Genomic DNA, 20,541 nt, shown 5'->3' with positions numbered 1-20,541 from the left:
TTTGGGGTTTTTTCTTTTGCTACGTTTTATTGCACTCGTGCACCAACTCCACGTCTACCGATGAACATGTATCTCAATTCAAAATTTTAAGATTGTCATTTATAAATGATGAATACTGCTTGAGCCGGTGCTAGTGGGAGTACCGTTCTTTAACAGGCTCATTAAAGTCGACCATGCTTTTTGGCGTTTTTAGAGATTCCGTGTTTCTCTAAATTACTTTAAAGTGTATACTCTGGCGATACTAAAATCCTCTTATGAAGCCCATAATGTGGCTGCATGGAGGTGTATCACTTTCTCCATCTACATCTGGGGGACATGAAACAATGTCGTGAAATTGGGACATGTTAAAAATAAGCAACGTTATAATACGCTCTAACGAGGAATATCTTCATTCTAATGTGTGTGTCCTATAAATGCACCAAGAAAAGCCCAACATTAACTACATGTATATAAGAAACAAAATGTTACATTTTGACATTTTGATTTACAAACCAAGTAATCGGAGTAGGTTTTTTTTCAGGACTCAGGCCGGACAATATTTGTAATATCATTATTATTTCAGGACACTAGTATGTTGTATATTGTTGATTTATGAATTATTTCATATCAAATAGCTTGTGGGGTTTAATGTTGTTATGATAATAAGACGTCTAAAGAAGATTAAAAATGGGAATAAAAATGTTATTTTAATATCACTTCAAGACTATTGTTTGGGATGAATAGTATTGTTTTAACATAGTCTAAGAACGCTTATAAGGCCAAATGATGTACATAAACATACCGGTGGTTGTCTTCATTTTGCATTATTATGAAATATATTTAGAACCAGAACATAAATATAAATAAAATCTCTTATTATAACAATGTTTCAGGACAATTGTTGCAAAGGAATGGAGTTTTAAGGAAGCTTATTGGACTAAAAGTGTTCATATAATATCAATGATTAACAACATTTTTTCATCATTTTAGCACTCCAGTGGATATTACTGTTAAACAAAATCTTGACACATGTGGCACACATGTCAATTCTGAAACTGAATCCGAAACTGAAAGAACAATAACGCCTGAAGAGCTAGATAAAGATAGGTATTACGCTTGAGACATATTAAGAAGTATTTGTTAGTGCATTTATTATCGCGACCGGATTTATTTTTTCATTAAGAAAACGTCAAGAAAAGAAGTGTGCGACTAAATGTTGTTATTATGTATTATTGTTGTTACTATAACATCGTTTCAGCACTTCAGTGGGATTTAATAATGAACAAAAGCCGGATACTTGCTCAGATGTTCGGTCAGAAATAATGGAAATAATGGAAGCAACTCAAACTGAACAGACGAAAATGTCAGAAGAAACTGACAGAGAGAGGTACGACAAACCAAGCACATGTCAATAAGTATTCAAACATTTATAAATTTCAGTTGTTGAACATGTTTTTCTATACGAAAAAGTAAAAGACAAGTTTATATGATTTTCAATAAACATCTATGTCATAGTTTGTGAGATATATTTAGATAAAAAGGGTTCATATATTTCATTAAATCGTGTCAGGACTTCAGCGGGGCCTAATGTTGAACAAAAAGTAGCAGACACTGAAGAAACGATAACACCTGAAGAACCTAACAGAGATAGGTACGAAAAAACAAATACATTTCAATAAGTGTTCAATTTGAATTATGAATATATTTCTGTTGTTGAAAATATTTTTTATACGAAAAGATAAAAGACAAGGTTACATGATATTTAATAAATATGTCTGTTATAGTTTTTGGAATATATTTATTTAGTTTATAAAATTGTTTCAGGACGGTGGGGCCTAATGTTGAAGAAACAGTTGAAACTAGCCCGAGAGTCCATTTCGAAACAGTAGCAAAAACTGTTACTGAAAAGACGATAACACCAGAAGAGCTTAATAAAAAGAGGTATAACGCTCAAAACATTTTAAGTATTTATCAATAGATACATTTTCGCGCTGTAGCAAAATCAAAGAATTTATTTTTAAAAAATCAGGGCCATTATGTGGATTTGTTAGATGCTATTATTGTATTGTTTCAGGACAATTGTAAAACATGTTGTTACCATTCAACAATGTTTCAGAGATGAATATTGAGAATATTTTTTAGATTAATTTTGAACCACTTGCCTCTCACCTCTGTAGGCTAGAATTCCGTCATGTTAGAAAGCTATTCAGATGGATAATGGATCATTGGTGCTTATTATCAGACATCAAATCTTATCTGAAATAATGCATGGAGGGGAACCTGAGTTCTTCATACCTTTATAGGTGGAAACTCGACAAAGGACATTAATAAAAAATATACTGAATTTACATAGTTAAAGGGTTTCATATTGCATTAAACTATCGTTTCTAGGCACGCGTTGGGCTTTATGTTCCTATTTTAACATGGTTTACGGATGGGTTTGAATGGGTTACATAATGATATCATAATGATATTGTTAAAGGACCGAAGTGATGTATTTAATATCATTGTTTCGTAACTGAAATTGGATTATTGAAGAACATAAATCCGATCCGGTCGAACCTTTTCCGTATTCAAAAAACATGTAGGAACTGAAATTCCACTGGAAATTATGTAAGATAAGGTATGATGTCCAAGACATTTAAAAAAATATTCATGAACGTTAAGTTTGTTTCTGTGGCTTTGATCTTTTTATATGAACGGTATGGGAATTATAAAGCACAGTGGTATGAAAATAATGTGTCGTTAATGGGCACTATGTAGGCGTAAAAACGTAGTTCCTGAGCGTATAAATAGATTATTATTGTATCAATAACATCGTTTCAGCTTCATAGAGGAGGGATTAAATGATGAACATAAACCTAATACTTGCACACATGTCGATTCAGAAATAGTCGGTGAGACTGAAACTGGACAGACGATAATGTCAAAAGAGCTTGACAAAGATAGGTATGACACACCCAGTATTCAATTTAATCAATGAATAAATTTCTGTTCTTGAAATCGTTTTTCTATATATGAAAAAAGTAAAATGATACTTTTACATATGTATGGAACATTATGTATGATTTAATTAAGTACATTAAAGTGTGTGTAACCTTATATCACGTGACAAAGTATAATGTTGTCATTCTAACCTCGTTTTAGGGCTCCGTTGGGGCTTGATGTTGATCAAACAACTGATACTGGCACAGATGTCCGTTCTGAAATAATGGTAAAAAATGAGCGAACGATAATGCAAGAAGATCTTGGTAAAGATAGGTATGACGTTAAATGAATTTTAAGAAGTATCAATTTAGAATTGGACTTTTTCTATAGATAAAAAAACAAATATATATAAATAATATGGGATTCAATGCTGTTGTCATATATAAAAGTTTCAGAACAATTGCCGACAAATTATCTCTTTTCATTTTAGGGCCTTTTTGGGGAAGTCTTATTATAGTGTTATCCTTGTATCGTTTCAAGATAATTTTGAAACTTGCTATTATCATTAATACATTGTTTCAGGTATTGAAAACTTTATTTGTATCAATTAGAGGGATAACACAATCTTTTCTGAACACCTGCGAGACTTAATGGGAAATCAAATAATCGTTTCTAGACAATTGTTTGGGTTAATGTTGTTGTTAAAACATGGTTAAACGATGGCATTGTAATAACATAGTTTGAAGACTAATGCTTCCGTGGGATCACTTTGTTTCCAGATTTTTGGTTAAATAGTGTCTTTAAAAAATGTCGTTCTAGTGATATAGTCGTACCTATTGAGGAAGGAAATCTCGATGATGACAAACTAGCCCATTTTGAAGAAAATGAAGAACCTCAAGTTGCACATGAGATAGTTTCAGAAGAGCTTGATAAAGAAGTATGGTATGGCATTCAAGACATTTTAGACATTTTAACAATTGAACACTTCATTTCTGTAACTGGAGTTTGTTCATTATGAAAAAATATTAAAGAAGTTGATTTTTGGTATTGGGATCAATATTACTTAAATACATCGTTCATAAATTGTCATTGGGCTTTTAATTATCAGAAGATACTTTAAGAAGAGGTTTTGTGTAGATTAATGGCGTTGTTATAACATTGTTTCAGCACTCCTGTGGAGCGTAATGATGAACAAAAACCTGATATTAACATACATGTACATCCTGAAATAATGGAAACAACTGTAACAACTGAACCGGCGATAATGGCAGAAAAACTTTACCAAGACAAGTATGAGATCCAGGACATTAAAAGAAATACTGTATTCCTAGAAATGTTCGCGAATACAAAGTATCGGACAGTACATCGTTTTCATTATAACAACATAACAGCTGTTTATCAATGTAGCGCTTGATCACTATTGTACTTTTAACAAAGGATTACACTTTCTCCAAGCAAATAAAATCATTCAATGTACGCAAACTGTAAATATTATTGTTTACGCCACGACTAGCGAATAACTTCAATAAGCATGATAATTACTAATAATTGACTTTTTCAGGGTCCAAACAGGTATCTATAACATACATACATATGTTTTAAACATTTCTATAGCACCTGTGTTTATATGTTTCTTGTGTAAGTAGATTATAATAAATATTCTGCATGTTTATGTTTTTATTTGGTTGAAGCTAGAAATCATCGCAGATTTGTTATAAGTGACATAATCGCGACAATAAAGATTCGCGGAATCATGCCTACCGCGAAAAGCGCTAACTTAAAACGCGCGAAATCTTTTCTAGGAATACAGTACTGTATTTGAGTTATTGATAGTTCTTTGATGTTTAAAAGTAACACGATATCTTATTCACACTTTTATAAATGTTGTTGGGATTTTTTTAAAAAATCACTAAATGTATGAAAGCCCTTATTTAATATGAAAAATAATGCTGCTGTTTTATTGTCATTATCGCTGTAGGTCTTCAGATGGGCCTAATGTTAAACAGAGTTCTGATACTGACACACATGGCCATTCTGGAACAGGTGTGGAATCCAAAACTGAACAGAAGATACTTTCAAAAAAACTTGATAAGAATAGGTATAATAATAAGAACCTTTCAAGAATTTTAAGTAGTATTTTAAGAAATATTTATCTCATTTTTTGTGGTTGTTTTCTCCTGTATGAAACAGTACATTGTAATAACCATGATGTGTTATATTTAACTTATTTATGGCATAATTACATAGTTTCTGGACATTTGTATAGATCAATCATGTTATTATAACATCATTTGCGGGCTTGTCGGTAGTCTATGCTCAATGAGGGGCATCCGCCCTTTAAGGCACTAAGAGTACATACACCGGACATGTCATCAGCCAATAATATAATATTATTTATTATTTAAAGTGGCGACCTAATTGATTTGTATATCAATAAAATGATGTTTTTACATGTATCGTTTTAGGATACTTTGGCGGCTTGAGGGTCTTAGTTTTGTATTTATTATAACGTTGTCTCAAGAATTAAGACATTTATAGCTATAAGTAATGCTATAATATGATCTCAGGACGTTGAGAGGCCTTAAAATTTTCGTTATAGTGTCGATGCGAGACACTCGTAGTTTAAGGACTCTCAATTGGTAAAATGGTGAATTGTAAAACATATCGTTTAAGAACGTTAGGTGGTTTAATATTTATAGTATTAACATCGTTTCAGGACGCTTAATGAGAAAGAAAAACCCGATACTGACAACATTACCCATTTTGAAAAACAATGTAACTCTTAACTCAAAATTACATCTGTTTCTGTTGTTTGTTTGTTTGCTGTTTGTTTGTTTATTTGTTTGTTTGTTTTGATTGTGTTTTTTTTTCATGTTTTTTGTTTTATTTGTATTTGTATGTGTTTTTTTTGTTGTTGTTGTTTCTTGTTTTTTCTACTTTTTTAAGTTTCTTGCTTGTTATTTTTGTGTCATTTACTTTCGTCGTGATGACCTATTTCAGTATTAATACATTTTATATTATTTTTTTAAATTCCATTATCAGAGCATAATGTTGACTTATATTGGCTTTATGAAATCTTTTCAGTACCACCTCGGTGGGACGTAATGATGAACAAAAACCCAATGCTGGCACAAATGTGGTAGAAACTGAAACCGAACAAATGATCATGTCAGAAGAGCTTGACAAAGACAGGTATGATTCCAAAAGCAATTTAATATATGTTCAATCATATACAGGAATAGATATATGTTGCTTGAAAAGTAAACTATACGATGTAGTATGATACATGTATCTTATACATATGAATTTTCTAATACATATTATGTATGTAGAAGTTTCTAATAGCTTATGATTGTCACCTTGCCTTGTTGAGCTTTGTTTTCCTTTTTTCGAAAAAATATTTCTTTCCGTTACAAACTATACAACTGGTAACCCTATTTCATGAAACAAAGATTATGCAAAATGTTAAAACAAATACAAATAAAGTTTCATTATTTCAGCAGTGCGTATATCATTGCCTACAGATTAATGCTTATCTAACAAACATTGTCAGGGATTTTTCATTGTAATAAATATTTGTAGAGAACAAAGCCGATGTGTCTAATATCATCTCACATTCAAATTGAAATAAATATTTGTAGAAAATAAGATTGGATATTTGAAAAACCGATGTGTCTAATATCATCTCACATTCAAATTGAAATAAATATTTGTAGAGAACAAGATTGGATATTTGAAAAGCCGATGTGTCTAATATCATCTTACATTCAAATTGAAATAAATATTTGTAGAGAACAAGATTGGATATTTGAAAAGCCGATGTGTTTAATATCATCCAACAATGGACTTCTTGAAGTTGTAGACGACACAGTGAGGGCGTTAGAGAAAATTGAGATGCCATTAAATGTTGTAGCTATAGCGGGCCTTTACAGAACAGGTAAATCCTACCTGATGAATCGATTGGCTGGAAGAAACTCTGGTAGGTGGTTTTAATCATAGATTCGATGAAATAAAAGTCTTTGAAATTATATATAAGTTTGCTTTTCGTTTACCTTAGACTATTTTTGTAAACCATGGATGAATTACCATGCTGTAAGAATATGGCCTTTCATAACTCATTATAAAGAACTGTTGGTACAAAACTTTAAAACCAAATAAAGACCTTTCATGGCTGAATTATAAACATTTTTCAGCGTTTCTACCATGATAGATTAAGCATGATTACGTCTAACAATGACACTCAAATGCAAGGTTAAAAAGTTTATCGATATCTAGTCCTGTAGTCGAGTTTAATAAAAGTAGCAAACCTCGTAACTGAATAGTCTCTTACTTTTTGTTCATTGTCAAACATTTAACACAGCCCATCAAAATATTGATATATTATCTTAAACACGAAAGTTGATAATGATTCTTACAAATCTTTAGGAATCTACATGTAAACCTATATAAGACATATACCGGTATATAGGAAATAGAACATTGCATTGGTGTGTTTACTAGTATCTTATGAGGTCTTTCCATTGATAGTATGTACTTAAAGATTCTGTAACTCATTTTTTATGGCTTAATATCATAAATATAATGCTCAAATGAAGATTTTTCAATAATGTAAGTTCCAAAAAGCCTTATTTGTAAAGATATTACCGAATTTACATTTTATGTTAATAAAGGGAGATAATTAGAAATGTATTTTCTATGAAGTTTAAATCAAATTTTCCAATAAGAAATGAATGCATTTATCTTAATGATTACATAAAATGTGCTGAAATATTTGCAGTACATATTTTACATATTATTCGATGTTTGAAAATTGTTTTAGAAGCATAATTGTATACAGATATAAAATTTCACTTAAGTGCGGTAACAACCTTAATTATAACATAAAGGATCTTTAAATGTGGAAGAGTGAGATCAAGTGTATTCCGGGTAAATGTATCTAAAAACAAAAACAAAATGTTATCAACATTACTTTTTACCGAAATGCTACACCTTTTTCATTTTCTTATTTTATATTACTGTAAAGACATTCTTATAATTCAATATGCATTATACGGATGCATGGTTATATTTAATAAAATGACACTATTTTGATCCTGTGTATAATACATTAAGATATTTTTACAATTTTAGGGTTCATGATGGGTAGCTCAATAGATTCATGTACTAAAGGTATTTGGGCATGGTGCAGACCACACCCTAAAAAGCAAAATGAAGTATTATTGTTACTCGATACTGAAGGTTTAGGAGATGCTACAAAGGTGATTTATACCAAGTGTTTGGTAAAAAGATAGATAATAAATGAAAATATTTAGTATATGTTTTAATTCTTAAAGAGTTATCATTGTTTTAGATTCGGCATGTGCAGCCATAATGTTTTGCAAACGATACACTGTTAATTTTTATATATTAACTCGCTTGGCTTGGAGCCTTTTTTGTCGGACCGCCTGCTAGAACTCACAAGAACTGGTGCAACTTGGGGAGTTATGGTCGTGGCCTAAACAGGGCTCGAACCTACGATCCATTACTTCAGAGACAGACAGAGTCTTTCCAGGCAGTTATTTTCATTTTCTTAAATGGCATCTGATATTGATTGTAATATGTATGTTGACATGAGACACATTTGTAAAGATTTTTGTAATTGTTCGAAAATATTGACGAAAATATTGAAATGACAAAAAAATATGTATGTTATAGTTGTCTGTCTTTGTAGGGTGATATTGACCATGACAATAAAATATTTACTCTGACTACTTTAATCAGCAGCACGTTAGTATACAATGTGATGTCAGCTTTTAATCAAGATGCAGTTGAGAAACTAACGTATCCTTTTCTGCTTTGATATTAACATATGTGAATAGTTTGCTGTAATGGACAAACATTACTTTGAATTTCTAAAATATTACTATGAATTTCTAGAATAAATGAAATAAATGATGAACTTATACTCGTAAGTTGTTTAAGAAACTAATGTTTAAAATTATTTATAAATAGAATCAGTGTTATGTTATCTGAATTATGAATTGTGGAAAATAATTACTATCCAATTAAACTGACTTTAATAAGTTTCTTGAACAGAAACAAGAGCACATTCTCATAATTGAATATGCTGCCAATACATTGGTTAATACTTTAAATAAAACTTTTCCATAATTTTTGATACGTTTGATAGCTTTGACAGTTCATATTTATGTAGATGACTTCTTTACTTGATGGAAACTTAACCATTTATACACACAAGACATTTAAATCTAAATAGCACCAGAAAGATCTCGCGTACTTCTTTTCAATTTTGTAAATTGATACCTTAACAACTTATAATATATGTCACCATGCTGTCACAAAATATAAAAGTATCCGCAAACGATTCGTCTAATGACGGTCTAGAAAGTATTATGCCTCAATTTGTACTTTGTGTCCGAGATTTCAATCTTGAACTAGAACACAATGGAGAAGAAATGACGGCCGATGAATATCTAGAAATGTGCCTCCAAACAAAAACCGCTGAGACCCAAGAAGATGAGAAATATAACAGACCACGAGAATGTATTAAGAGATACTTCACACGGAGGAAAGTGTTTACATTTGACAGACCAGCTGGTCGAAAAGTAATGAGAACTTTAGATTTGGCCAGAGAAGAAGACCTTAACGAGGATTTTGTACATGAAACAGAGAAATTCTTGGCATATATTTATACTTGCCCAGGAAAATATCTTCTTAATAAATCGCCCGTAACAGGAAGCAGTAAGTAGTTTAATATCATTAAATATAAGCTTATATATAAATATGAGAAAATATTGAAATAAACGTTTTCGTTTCTTTATTATAGTCATTTAATTATTTGTATATATCTTCATAAATATTTGTTTCTGTAAGAGTTTGATGAAGCAGAATAGTTAGTGAAAACTACACAAATATTAACTGTATGAAGTAATTTTTAAGATATTATAAAATGTTTTATAATTAATTTTGTTCTATGCTGATGTATCAAATAATATATGTCTTAGTGTAAGTATTCTAGGTAGAAACTTGAAAATTGAAAATCTAATAAATCGTGTAATGCAACTTAAAATTAACTCTAAAGAGTTTTTAGGAGACAATATCAGTAATTTATTTGATCTTGGCCTGGTGACTTCCGTTAGCTCTTTCTCAACAATAAGCATTTTGGTTTAAGCGAAGATCTGGTTGAAAGTTATGAATGGTATTCTTATTATAGTGTTAGCTAAACTTCTAAGAGAATATGTAACCACAATAAGTGATGGCAATGTACCATGTGTCGAAGATGCTATGATGATCATGGCAAGACAAGAAAACGGAAAGCATGCAAATGTAGCTGTCGAAGAGTACAAAGTATTTCTGAAACAAACACAGATTCCGGTATATGACAAAAACGAATTGTGTGATTCTCACATAAAGTTCAAAAAAGAGAAGTTATCAAGTCTGCAGTCCAAACTGATGTTTGATACAGACAGCAAATTCCAAAAGTCAACAGAGGTAAAATAAGTATTTCGCATTGTAAAGAGTTTGTTTATCTAAATAACAAATTTGATAACAATTAAACATGGAGAACATATCTTTATATTCTTGTTTCGTTGTTATGTTAAATTAAAATGGTTTAACCACATAGGAACATCACGGATTCAATCATTTAACAATGTTGTCCTTATAAACTTTAATTGTAGCTAGAACATATGGTTAGTTATACTCGTACTGAGCTAAGTCTCAATTTATATCCTTTAAGAAATGATACAAGTTTGTTATAAAATATAAGTTAGCGAAAATTTTATATCAACAAAATCTTCCTACTATTGTTTCTCCAACCATTTATACATTATTTTTTTGCAGGCTGAAATGCAAACACTTTATGAACAATTTGAAAAGCATAATTCAAAGCTTTTATATGAGAAATGTATAGATACACTCCACAAGATGCACGAGGAAACTGTGAAAGTAAATATTAAAAAGGGAAAGTACGCAACCTCTGGTGGCCACGATGTCTACGACCAAGACATGCATAAACTATATGATGAATACAATAAAGAACTAAAAAACATAGACATCGCTGAGGTATTGTTTCGGTTTAATTTCCGATCATGAAAATAATTGTTGTCTTTGTTGGTATTTTGATTTTTACTTCTAGTTACGTGGACACAGTTTTCGTCACTTTTATGTATAATTATATAATATGGTACCTACTTTTTGAATTTGTCTTTTGACAGCTTATCTGTGATACGTAAGCTTAATTTAAATTCCAATATAATATATTTAGTTTCGCCACTACTTTTCTCGTTTAGGGCGATATCAATTTTTTTACCATACACCGCTTTTCATGGAAGTGCACTACTGTGTCACATTGAAGTCTCCATGACAAACTTTTACCATTCTACGTTATATATGAATTATGCATAAGCTGGCACAAACAAACCGAGCCAGCAATATTTTCATATTGCCCTTTTGATGTTCTTCAAGGAATCTTTATTTCTCTTTATTTAAGCCTATTTTCATAATCCAGCACTTTATTCGCGGGCTTTTACGTTTACAGTCAAATAATATATACGCAATTAATTTACTATCTTCATTTCAAGTCATTTATTTACGTTTTTAGCAGTATGATATTTTTTCTTATTTTACTACATCTGATCAAAAGATTCACTTTTAATATGTTTTTGTGTTGTTTCTGCTTTAAATGAAATGAATATTATTACAGTGTCTGATAAATTTGACTGTGTATAATAATTGTAATGATATAACAGCAAAGGCCAATAAGGAAGGAAAACGTTCATGGAAAGCAGCTCACAACAGTATTCAGCAATATAGGACCATGTACATTTCAAGCTTATACAAATTTATGCAAATTGGCTGACTGGCTATTCCATTGCTACAAATGGATAATACTTAGTCACTGGTTGAGCTGGTTATCACGAAAAACAAAAGGATTTTATGTCGTGTAGCTGTGGGCAAACAAAACCGGCGGAGTTAAATTTTTCACTGCTTAAAACTGAAAAAGTTTCGTTGGTAAGGCACCGGGAAAATGCCAAATTGAGAGAAGGGCACAGAAAGCGAGATATGGGATTTCGGGGTTAATAAGTTCATTTAAACTTTATAGAATGCGTGGAATATGAAACTCAATTTGAGTTCTGTTTTTGTCTGGTGCCCAAATGGGTCCTTTGCCTAAGGTCCTATGTTTCGGGCTACATGCAGTGAAAGTTGCATATCTTTGCTGATCTTTGTTTTCATATTTTTAAACTGTAAGACTATTGAAAGACCTGCGTGAAGTAGTCTATTGTTCATATATTAATTGCAGAGAATAAAGGCACAACACGATTTTGAAAGCAAAATGATACATGAAAATAAGCTGATGATGACAGAGGATAAAAAGTTGTCAGAGAAAGAGTCAAAAGGTATAGTACCATTTTATATCTGATGTTTACTTTTTTGTCTATTCTCCTTAATGATATATTTTACGATGCTCATTTCAATTTCCTGAAGATATTTAAAGTATTTGCTAATATTCAAAAACATTCTAGCAATACTGTGCCTAAAATTGTGTTTTATTTCAAATCAATAGTACTCTTTTTATCCGACCGAAGACCATCAGGACGTATTATTGTATGGCGTTGTCTGTCCGTCTGTCCGTAGCTAACATGTTTCCGTAGCAAAACTTTTAAAGGACTTCAGTGAAAGTGTTTATATTCAGCATGTTTTGTTAGTTTGTTTTATCTTATTCGATTTTGGCTGTTATTAGTTATGTCCCTTTTTAAGAATTTTTCAGTGATTTTTTTTGGTTTCCCCAGCACAAAGTTTTTTAAGCGCTTTCGATGACTGTGTTTATATTTTGCATGTAAGTATGTTATATCAAAACGTAGGTTTGATTTTGGCTGCAATCAATTCTTTAATAATAGCGATATGCCCCTTTAAGCTTTTATTTGTAAAATTATTGGTTTTCGCTGCATAACTTTAAAAGATTTTAAGTAACTGTGTTTTTATTTGAGGAATGTAATTATTTCATATTACAACACAGGTCAACTTTAATTGTTGTTGCAATCAATTCATTGTTGATAAAGTTCTGCTCCTTTGTAATCAATATTTAAGTGAAATTATAGATTTCATCAAAACTTTTATAGGATTTCAATGTTTCTGTTTATTTTTGGCATGCAAGTTTCTTATACCAAAACACAAGTTACATTTGATATTCATTGCAATCAGTTGATTCTTGGTAATACTATGTCCCGTTTTCAGCGAAATATTTTGTGAAATTATTGAATTAACTGTGTTTGGCATGCAAGTATGTATTCGAATAAAAAACTTGTCAAGTTTGATTTTCTCCGCACTCCGGTAATAGCAACCTTGATTTTAATTAATCTTTATATCAATATGAAAACAAATCATAAGGGTCAGATATATTCTATAACTAATATGTTAACTTTTTACCTAGAAAAATATTCACTTTTAAAAAAGTCATTATCTTGGCCATTTATAATAATCTGCTAATCTTTCTTTTAATTTATTTTTTTGTCCATGATGCCATTACGTTCTTAATGTTATCCATATATAACCAATAGATGTTATGACTACAAAACTAAACACATTGAAAACTGAGTTGATACAGTCACAAGAAAATGAGAGAATAAAACTGGAGACAAAACTTGATGATCAACGCAGGTTTTTCGAAGAAAAAATGGAAAAGGCTAAAATGAAAGAAAAAGAACGAGAAAAAAGAAAAGCTGCAGAGCATAGAGAAGAGCTAAGAAGAATGAAGGAGGAACTTGAAGAGGAACTTGAAGATGAGAAAGAAAGGGAACGAGAAAAAAGAAGAAGAAGAGCTGAGAAAGAAAGGATAAGACAAAGGGAATATGAACAAAGTAAAAGGTGTTATTTATCATAATGTTGTAATATCGTAATTTTTTAACTTGCTTACCTTTTGCGTTATGAATGTTAAGTTGTCAACTGAAAATGTCTTTTAATTCGTTTGTAAAAGATACATGTACATACATATCTGACGGAAACGTACTTGATGGGTAACTCTATTGCCTCCCCTTTCTATAAGTTCACCATTTGTATTGGAAAAATATAATAATGTATTTGTAAATTTGTCATGGTATAAAGAGTAAGTATTTTAATCATTTTAACTTTAAAATCTGTATAACTTTAGGGTATCATTCAAAGTGCTTGTATTTGAAATTGTTTATATATTGTTCACAGTAATTCATAAGAGAAATATTTTTAAGTAACAGACGCTTATAAGATTTTGTTAGAATCAGTATCAAGAAACGTTTTATTTTTATTAGCCAATCAAAATCATTGTTTTTATTCACTGCAGAGATGGTTCAATCACTAGTATAAATAGAGCATTCGCAGCGCAAAAGATTCAATTTGGTTTCGTCCGTGGGGCAGATCAGAGCAGTATTATATTTACTAGTACCGATGCATCTTAGATATCCGGTGCTAAAAATATCTTGCTGCTTCTGTGAAACCTCATGGACAAACGTTCGATAAAAGAAAGTTTAAGAAATGGGTAGTTTAAGTTGGTTTGAACATGTATGTGTATAGAAGGGAACGACGTAGTAAATACATACTAGTGTACAGAAATCGCAGATATCTGGCACTAAGGACGTTTTACTATATCTGTCAAATCTCTGAGTATTTGTTTAGTTTAAGTATTTTCAGAGAATAGATATTTGAAATATGTTTGGTTATGTCCTTGTAAGAGTTGGATCGTAATGATAGTAGCATTTTCATGTACACAGAATCTCAGATATCTGGTACTGAAATGTTCTATTGTTTCAGTAAGATCTCGGGCAAACGGTTGATTAGAAATATTATGGTTGAAGTTAAAGCTATATATATAGTTACTAGTACACAGAAATCTCGGATATCTGGTACTAAGGATGCTATATATTTATAAGGCAAATGATTATTGAAGAATTTTTTGTTATCAATGTTTGAATCTTTAGAAAGGAATGTAGGATAAGAGATTGTTGAAATGTAAAAGAAGGGGAATGAAGGATAGGTTTAGCTTTCGACTGGTATTTGTTTGAGAATTGTTTTTAAGAATATAAATTGTTTCTTTTTGACTATACAATAGATAAATACTGAATCCCTAAAGAAAGCCCAACACGGCAAAATTGAAAATGTTGCAGGCTCGGTTTGATTGAGCCTGTTCATGGACGGTACTGGAAAGTGCAAGTTACCGTCTACGCCCCCTAGCACCGGCTTAAGCAGAATTCAACATTTAAACATGAAATAGTAAAATTTTGAATTTAGAAACATCCGCAGATGTGTTCATTTTGAATAATTTAAGAAGTGGAGTAAGATTGTTATTTTGCAGTCAACGATTTTTATTTAGTTATTTTCCAATCATAAGGTTAGGCATCCCGAGAAAAATTATATATTTGCATTTGGGAATCTTGTGATTTTAAATCATTTTATTTTGTAGCTATAGATTAAATAACCGACCGCTCGGTACACGCTACACATATGCTAATCTATTAGGAAAGGATGTACATAACTCTATGATGAAAAAAATTAAAAAGATCAAATCAAAGATAAAATTATCTTAAAAAGACATGGCGATATGTAGATATAAGAGAGATTTATATGCAATGCATTTAAACTTCGGTAATGTGTGCTGTAAAGTTATCCTTCTTACATTTTTATGAATAGTTATTCATGGTTTTATGATGTTTTATCTATCTAAGATTTTTATACATTTATATGTTAGGTGCACTTATAAATGATAACAATATATTACATTTTTGTAATTTGAAATCTTAATTATATTTACAGTCTATCATTTATAAAAAGTAATAATAATAAAATACATTCTTAAATGCTATAAGTTTTAGGAATGTTAATTGCATTATAAAATCATAATGTATTAATATTAAGAAACATTGCGCAGTATTTTAACTGACACTTAGAGTAGAGTTGATACAAGTTGTTAAGGGGTCCTTTTTAACCGGATTTTAACCCCTATTTCATCTTTAAAATATTGACCCCTTAACTGACATACATTTTGAAGTCAATGTCATATTGCAATTGCCTATACTTGTTGTTGTTGTTCTCTCTGTTGCTGCTTCTGGTACTCTGCTGCTCTTTCTGCAGCTGACAAAATAATGGTAAAACTTATGGGTCCCGCTAAGAAATAGGTAAACATCTTATTAAAATGAATATGAAGTATTCAATGCTTAATGCAAATTCTTATTCCTGAAAGAGTCTTCATTTTCAATGAGAACACAGAGTTTTGGTGCAAGTTATAAGCTCAGAGGAGGCAATCTTTTTTTCATACTTTGTCTTCATTTATGTAATTCAGCAAAATAGGCCATCATTTGTAGGTAAAAGAACAAAATCCGTTCTTTATCACTTTATTTTAAGCACTGACATTAGATTATAAATTTGCATACACCGATGTGTTAATATGCCCCCACTTCAAAGAAGAGGGGGTATATTGCTTTGCATTTGTCTGTCTGTCGGTCGGTCGGTCTGTCGGTCCGTCTGTCCGTAGACCAAATGGTTTCCGAGTGATAACTAAAGAACCCTTAAGACTAGGGACTTCAAACTTGGTATGGTAATTGGTCATGACCAGTAGATGACCCTTATTGATTTTGGGATCAAGAGGTCAAATGTCAAGGTGACATTGACATTGTAAGTAAAAACGATTTCCGATCAATAACTAAAGAACGCTTAAGCCAAGGTACTTCAAACTTGGTGTGATGATTGGTCATTACCAGCAGATGGACTCTTTTGATTTTGGGGTCATAGAGTCAAAGGTCAAGGTCACATTGACCTTGTAAGTAAAAACTGTTTCCGATCAAAAACTAAAGAATGCTTAAGCCTAGGAACTTCAAACTTGGTATGATGATTGGTATTGACCAGTAGATGACCCTTATTGATTTTGGGATCAAGGGGTCAAATGTCAAGGTGACATTGACCTTGTAAGTAAAAACATTTTTCGACCAATAACTAAAGAACGCTTAAGCCAAGGTACTTCAAACTTGGTGTGATGATTGGCCATGACCAGCAGATGGCCCCTTTTGATTTTGGGGTCACGGAGTCAAAGGTCAAGGTCACATTGACCTTGTAGGTAAAAACGGTTTCCGATCAATACTTATAGAATGCTTAAGCCTAGGTACTTCAAACTTGGTGTGATGATTGGTCTTGACCAGCAGATAACACTTATTAATTTTGGGATCAAGGAGTCAAAGGTCAAAATGGTTTTATATCAATAACTAAAGAACGCTTAGGCCAATGTACTTCAAACTTGGTGTGATGATTGGTCATGACCAGCAGATGACCCCTATTGATTTTGGAGTCAACGAGTCAAAGGTCACAGTGACATTGTAGGTAAACACGGTTTCCGATCAATAGTAAATAACGCTTAGGCCTAGGAACTTCAAACTTGGTCTGATGATTGGTCATAACCAGCAGATGACCCTTATTGATTTTAGGGTCAAGAGGTCAAAGGTCAAGGTCACATTGACCTTGTAAGTAAAAACGGTTTCCGATCAATAACTACAGACTGCTTAGGCAGAAGAACTCCAAATTTAGTATGATGATTGGTCATGACCAGCAGATAACCCCTATTAAATTTTGGGTCAAGGAGTAAAAGGTCAAGGTCACAGTGACCTTGTAGGTAAAAGCAGTTTCCGATCAATAACTAAAGAAGGTTTAGGCCTAGGAACTTAAACTTGGTATGATGATTGTTCATGACCAGCAGATGACCCCTTTTGATTTTGGGTCAAGGTGTCAGTGACATATTGACCTTGTACTTAAAGACGGTTTCTGACCAATAACTCAACAACTCAAGTTGCCATGGTTGATATTTTTATATTTAACTAAAAATGCTTATGGTATACACTTTTGAAGGTCTGATGTAATATAACAACTTGGATGTCAGTAATGAGGCCTACATGATTCATAAAAATGATGCATATATTATTTGTTAAGATTTGTAATACCTTAAATTTATGCACACAACCTATGGGGTCACAATTATTACTAGTATTACATTGTGACTAGTCATGACCAGTAGATAACCCCTATAATTTTTTTTGTTCACTGGGCCAGAAGTCATGCATAATAACCAAATCACATGACTAATTGGCTGCCGATAGGGGGCATACAAGTTTTACAAACATATCTTGTTAGGTCTAATGTGTATTTGTTTGTTTAATTGGATTTTACGTCACACCGACACAGTATAGGTTATGTGGCGACGTTCAAGCTTTACTGGTGGAGGATGACCTCAGGTACCCCTCTTTGCAAAACTGTTTCATGCACAAACAGACATCTGAGAACAATAACCGACGTTCCGTAAGCTAGCTTTATTGTATCGTATAACACGTTCCAAACACACTCTCATTCCTGAAATGATATCAAATTCAAATGTACTTTTGTCATATCATTAGAAAATTGTTTAGAATTTAATGAAAAATGATATGGTTATGTTATGCTACAAATTTGAACAGAATGCTGAGGGCACTGATAAAGAGAAACAGAAATGATCAGCTTAACAAGGGACTTCAGGTAACATATTCTCACTCTAGTTTCACACTTAAATAAATCTTACATGCTAGGATTTACGTCTTAATATACGGTAAACCATACTGTATTAGAAATCTCGGCTCTTGAAAATAATCTGAACGAGTAAAGTAAACTCCCTTTTAGGGGCAAATAACTTAATAAGCAGCATAGTAACCCACGATATTTCTTTCATCGATTTGCTTTTACGTACTTTATTATATTATATTAAAACATTAAGAACATTGTCTATTTTTTTTTATTTTCCTGGCTATAAATTCGAATGTCTGTTATCTTTCGGTAAAAGGAAGAAAATGACTGATGCGTAAGGTATGAAATTATGTACAAACTTTATGCTTATTTTTTCAAAGTGCCTTTGAAAAACTAGCCATTTAGTATAAAGCATGTTATCATATAAAATAACGACATTTCTCTTTCAAGTGTGTGTATAACGACATACATCATTGTCACGTGACATTCTGTAATATGAGTGATTATATGGAGTTGTGATATTGCCTTTTCAAATTAAAAATTTAATTTTGTCCATGTTCTATTTGTTTTGATTTTTCTTCTTGAAAACGTGCAAAATATATGCCCAATATGTATTTTTGTCTGTTTATTGTTCGATTGTGATGAAAACTGGAATATTATTTGAACAACATTCTAGTCCGTTTCCAACAGGATCTTTTTTATAGAATGGTATTATATTAGAAAGACCCTGTTTCCAAGTATTAACCAGTACTGGTGTCTTATGACGAAATAGGGCGATGACAAAAGAAGAGTTATAAAGCATTTGTTAGGAAATGGCAAGTCAGCTTTTGATCTCTTTTAGCGTTACGAATCGCAAAATGGTGCATAAATGGCAAGTACATGTTAAGTCACGTCAATCTTATGTCCTAGCAAAGTTGTTACTTCATATTTTTACTTACAGCAGTAACAATTGACACCGTATGATTTCTCCCTTCAATCATTTTTTCGTTGAAATTATTTAGTGCTAATTTTTTTTTCTCAACTTTCATCAAATTCTTTTTGTTTTTATACATTGAATAGTCAAAATTATCACATTCCAGCGTCATTTAAATATAATCTCTTTCAATGACACTTGCATACTTAGCAAAATTAGAACAGAACAGAACATTATTTTATTTCGACTTGTACATAGTACATAATCATAATCATACATAGTGTGATAATACATTGAAATACATTACAATACATTTTCAATACTAATTTCCAATGCATTAAAACAAACTTTAAAGACAATGTCACGTTACTTTAGTTATTATTCTAGAATGTTATTTCAAATTAACAAAAATTGGTATTATAGTGTTGAGGATAAACTGTTTTAAACATAATTAAATATACATGTTTACATAGCAGACATATCTTCAGAAAAAATCTATACATAAAAATGTTGAATGGAATTTCTTTAATAAGACATATATATTCATAAATCAAATTTATCTGACAGAATTAACAATAGTATTTCTGTAATTTAATGACTCTTTTATATATTTTGCCAGATTAAATAATATATTCTTTTTATTGCTACATAGTAGTTCAATAAACTTTATCATGGAAGGCCTTTTATAGTAGTATTTTTTAATAAACTTTTTTCTAATTTCTAAGAAACATGGGCATATCAATATGAAATGGTACTCGTCCTCTATATCAACATTGTTACAGCAAAGACAATATCGTTCATTACGTGGCAATCTATTTTGACCATACCTTCCAGTTTGAATTCTCAGTGAATGAGCTGACATTCTCATTCTTGTAATAAAAAATCTATAGTGTTTTGGTAAAATATCTAAATAATTTTCATATAATAGTGTTGTTTTACAACTTTTATAAAGATCCAATACTAAACTGTTTTCAATCGCTGTATTCCATTCTTGTCTATAATTATCCAACAGTCTTTGTTTAAACAATCTTGGAAAAATTTTACAATCAACTTTATTAATATTAACAAAATAATCGGAAAACCCATACATATCAAGCATATTCTTAACATCAGTAACCCAATTATTACAACCTTTATGACAATCGTATAAACTTTGTTCATAAACCTTCTGCAAGATAATATTATCTGTAACTAACAATCTACACCAAAATTTT

At 31.3% G+C, this 20,541-nt stretch overlaps 2 protein-coding genes across 2 annotated transcripts; both read left to right on the top strand.

The window, feature by feature from the left end:
• The first annotated feature begins 266 nt into the window (after positions 1–266).
• Positions 267–8,746, top strand: LOC132727869 (uncharacterized). The gene is made up of 14 exons (XM_060713457.1): positions 267–328; positions 970–1,086; positions 1,238–1,366; positions 1,550–1,630; positions 1,804–1,920; positions 2,806–2,928; positions 3,127–3,240; positions 3,727–3,849; positions 4,075–4,197; positions 4,886–5,005; positions 5,992–6,099; positions 6,699–6,886; positions 8,038–8,165; positions 8,618–8,746. Exons 1-14 carry the CDS (start codon positions 267–269, stop codon positions 8,744–8,746), a joined length of 1,662 nt encoding a protein of 553 aa, XP_060569440.1.
• Positions 8,747–9,228: 482 nt separating this feature from the next.
• LOC132727865 (guanylate-binding protein 2-like) lies at positions 9,229–18,337 on the top strand. Its single transcript, XM_060713454.1, has 5 exons — positions 9,229–9,648; positions 10,121–10,398; positions 10,750–10,971; positions 12,209–12,305; positions 13,467–18,337. Exons 1-5 carry the CDS (start codon positions 9,237–9,239, stop codon positions 13,787–13,789), a joined length of 1,332 nt encoding a protein of 443 aa, XP_060569437.1. The 5' UTR covers positions 9,229–9,236; the 3' UTR covers positions 13,790–18,337.
• Positions 18,338–20,541: the final 2,204 nt, after the last annotated feature.

This window comes from Ruditapes philippinarum, unplaced genomic scaffold (assembly GCF_026571515.1).
Source record: "Ruditapes philippinarum isolate M1 unplaced genomic scaffold, ASM2657151v2 ctg84_1_1_1_1, whole genome shotgun sequence".
Taxonomy (NCBI): Eukaryota; Metazoa; Mollusca; class Bivalvia; order Venerida; family Veneridae; genus Ruditapes; species Ruditapes philippinarum.
The sequence above is the reverse complement of the archived record's forward strand: the minus strand, read 5'-3'. Positions and strand labels throughout refer to the sequence as shown.

What these genes read in the sequence shown, in the direction of transcription:
- LOC132727865 (XM_060713454.1), top strand. Translation starts at nt 9,237, where the DNA reads ATGCTGTCACAAAATATAAAAGTATCCGCAAACGATTCGTCTAATGAC. An exon ending in ATCGCCCGTAACAGGAAGCA is followed by an intron (nt 9,649 to 10,120) that starts GTAAGTAGTTTA and finishes TTCTTATTATAG; the next exon opens with TGTTAGCTAAACTTCTAAGA. An exon ending in GTCAGAGAAAGAGTCAAAAG is followed by an intron (nt 12,306 to 13,466) that starts GTATAGTACCAT and finishes TATAACCAATAG; the next exon opens with ATGTTATGACTACAAAACTA.
- LOC132727869 (XM_060713457.1), top strand. Translation starts at nt 267, where the DNA reads ATGTGGCTGCATGGAGGTGTATCACTTTCTCCATCTACATCTGGGGGA. An exon ending in GAGCTTGATAAAGAAGTATG is followed by an intron (nt 3,850 to 4,074) that starts GTATGGCATTCA and finishes ACATTGTTTCAG; the next exon opens with CACTCCTGTGGAGCGTAATG. An exon ending in ATTGGCTGGAAGAAACTCTG is followed by an intron (nt 6,887 to 8,037) that starts GTAGGTGGTTTT and finishes TTACAATTTTAG; the next exon opens with GGTTCATGATGGGTAGCTCA.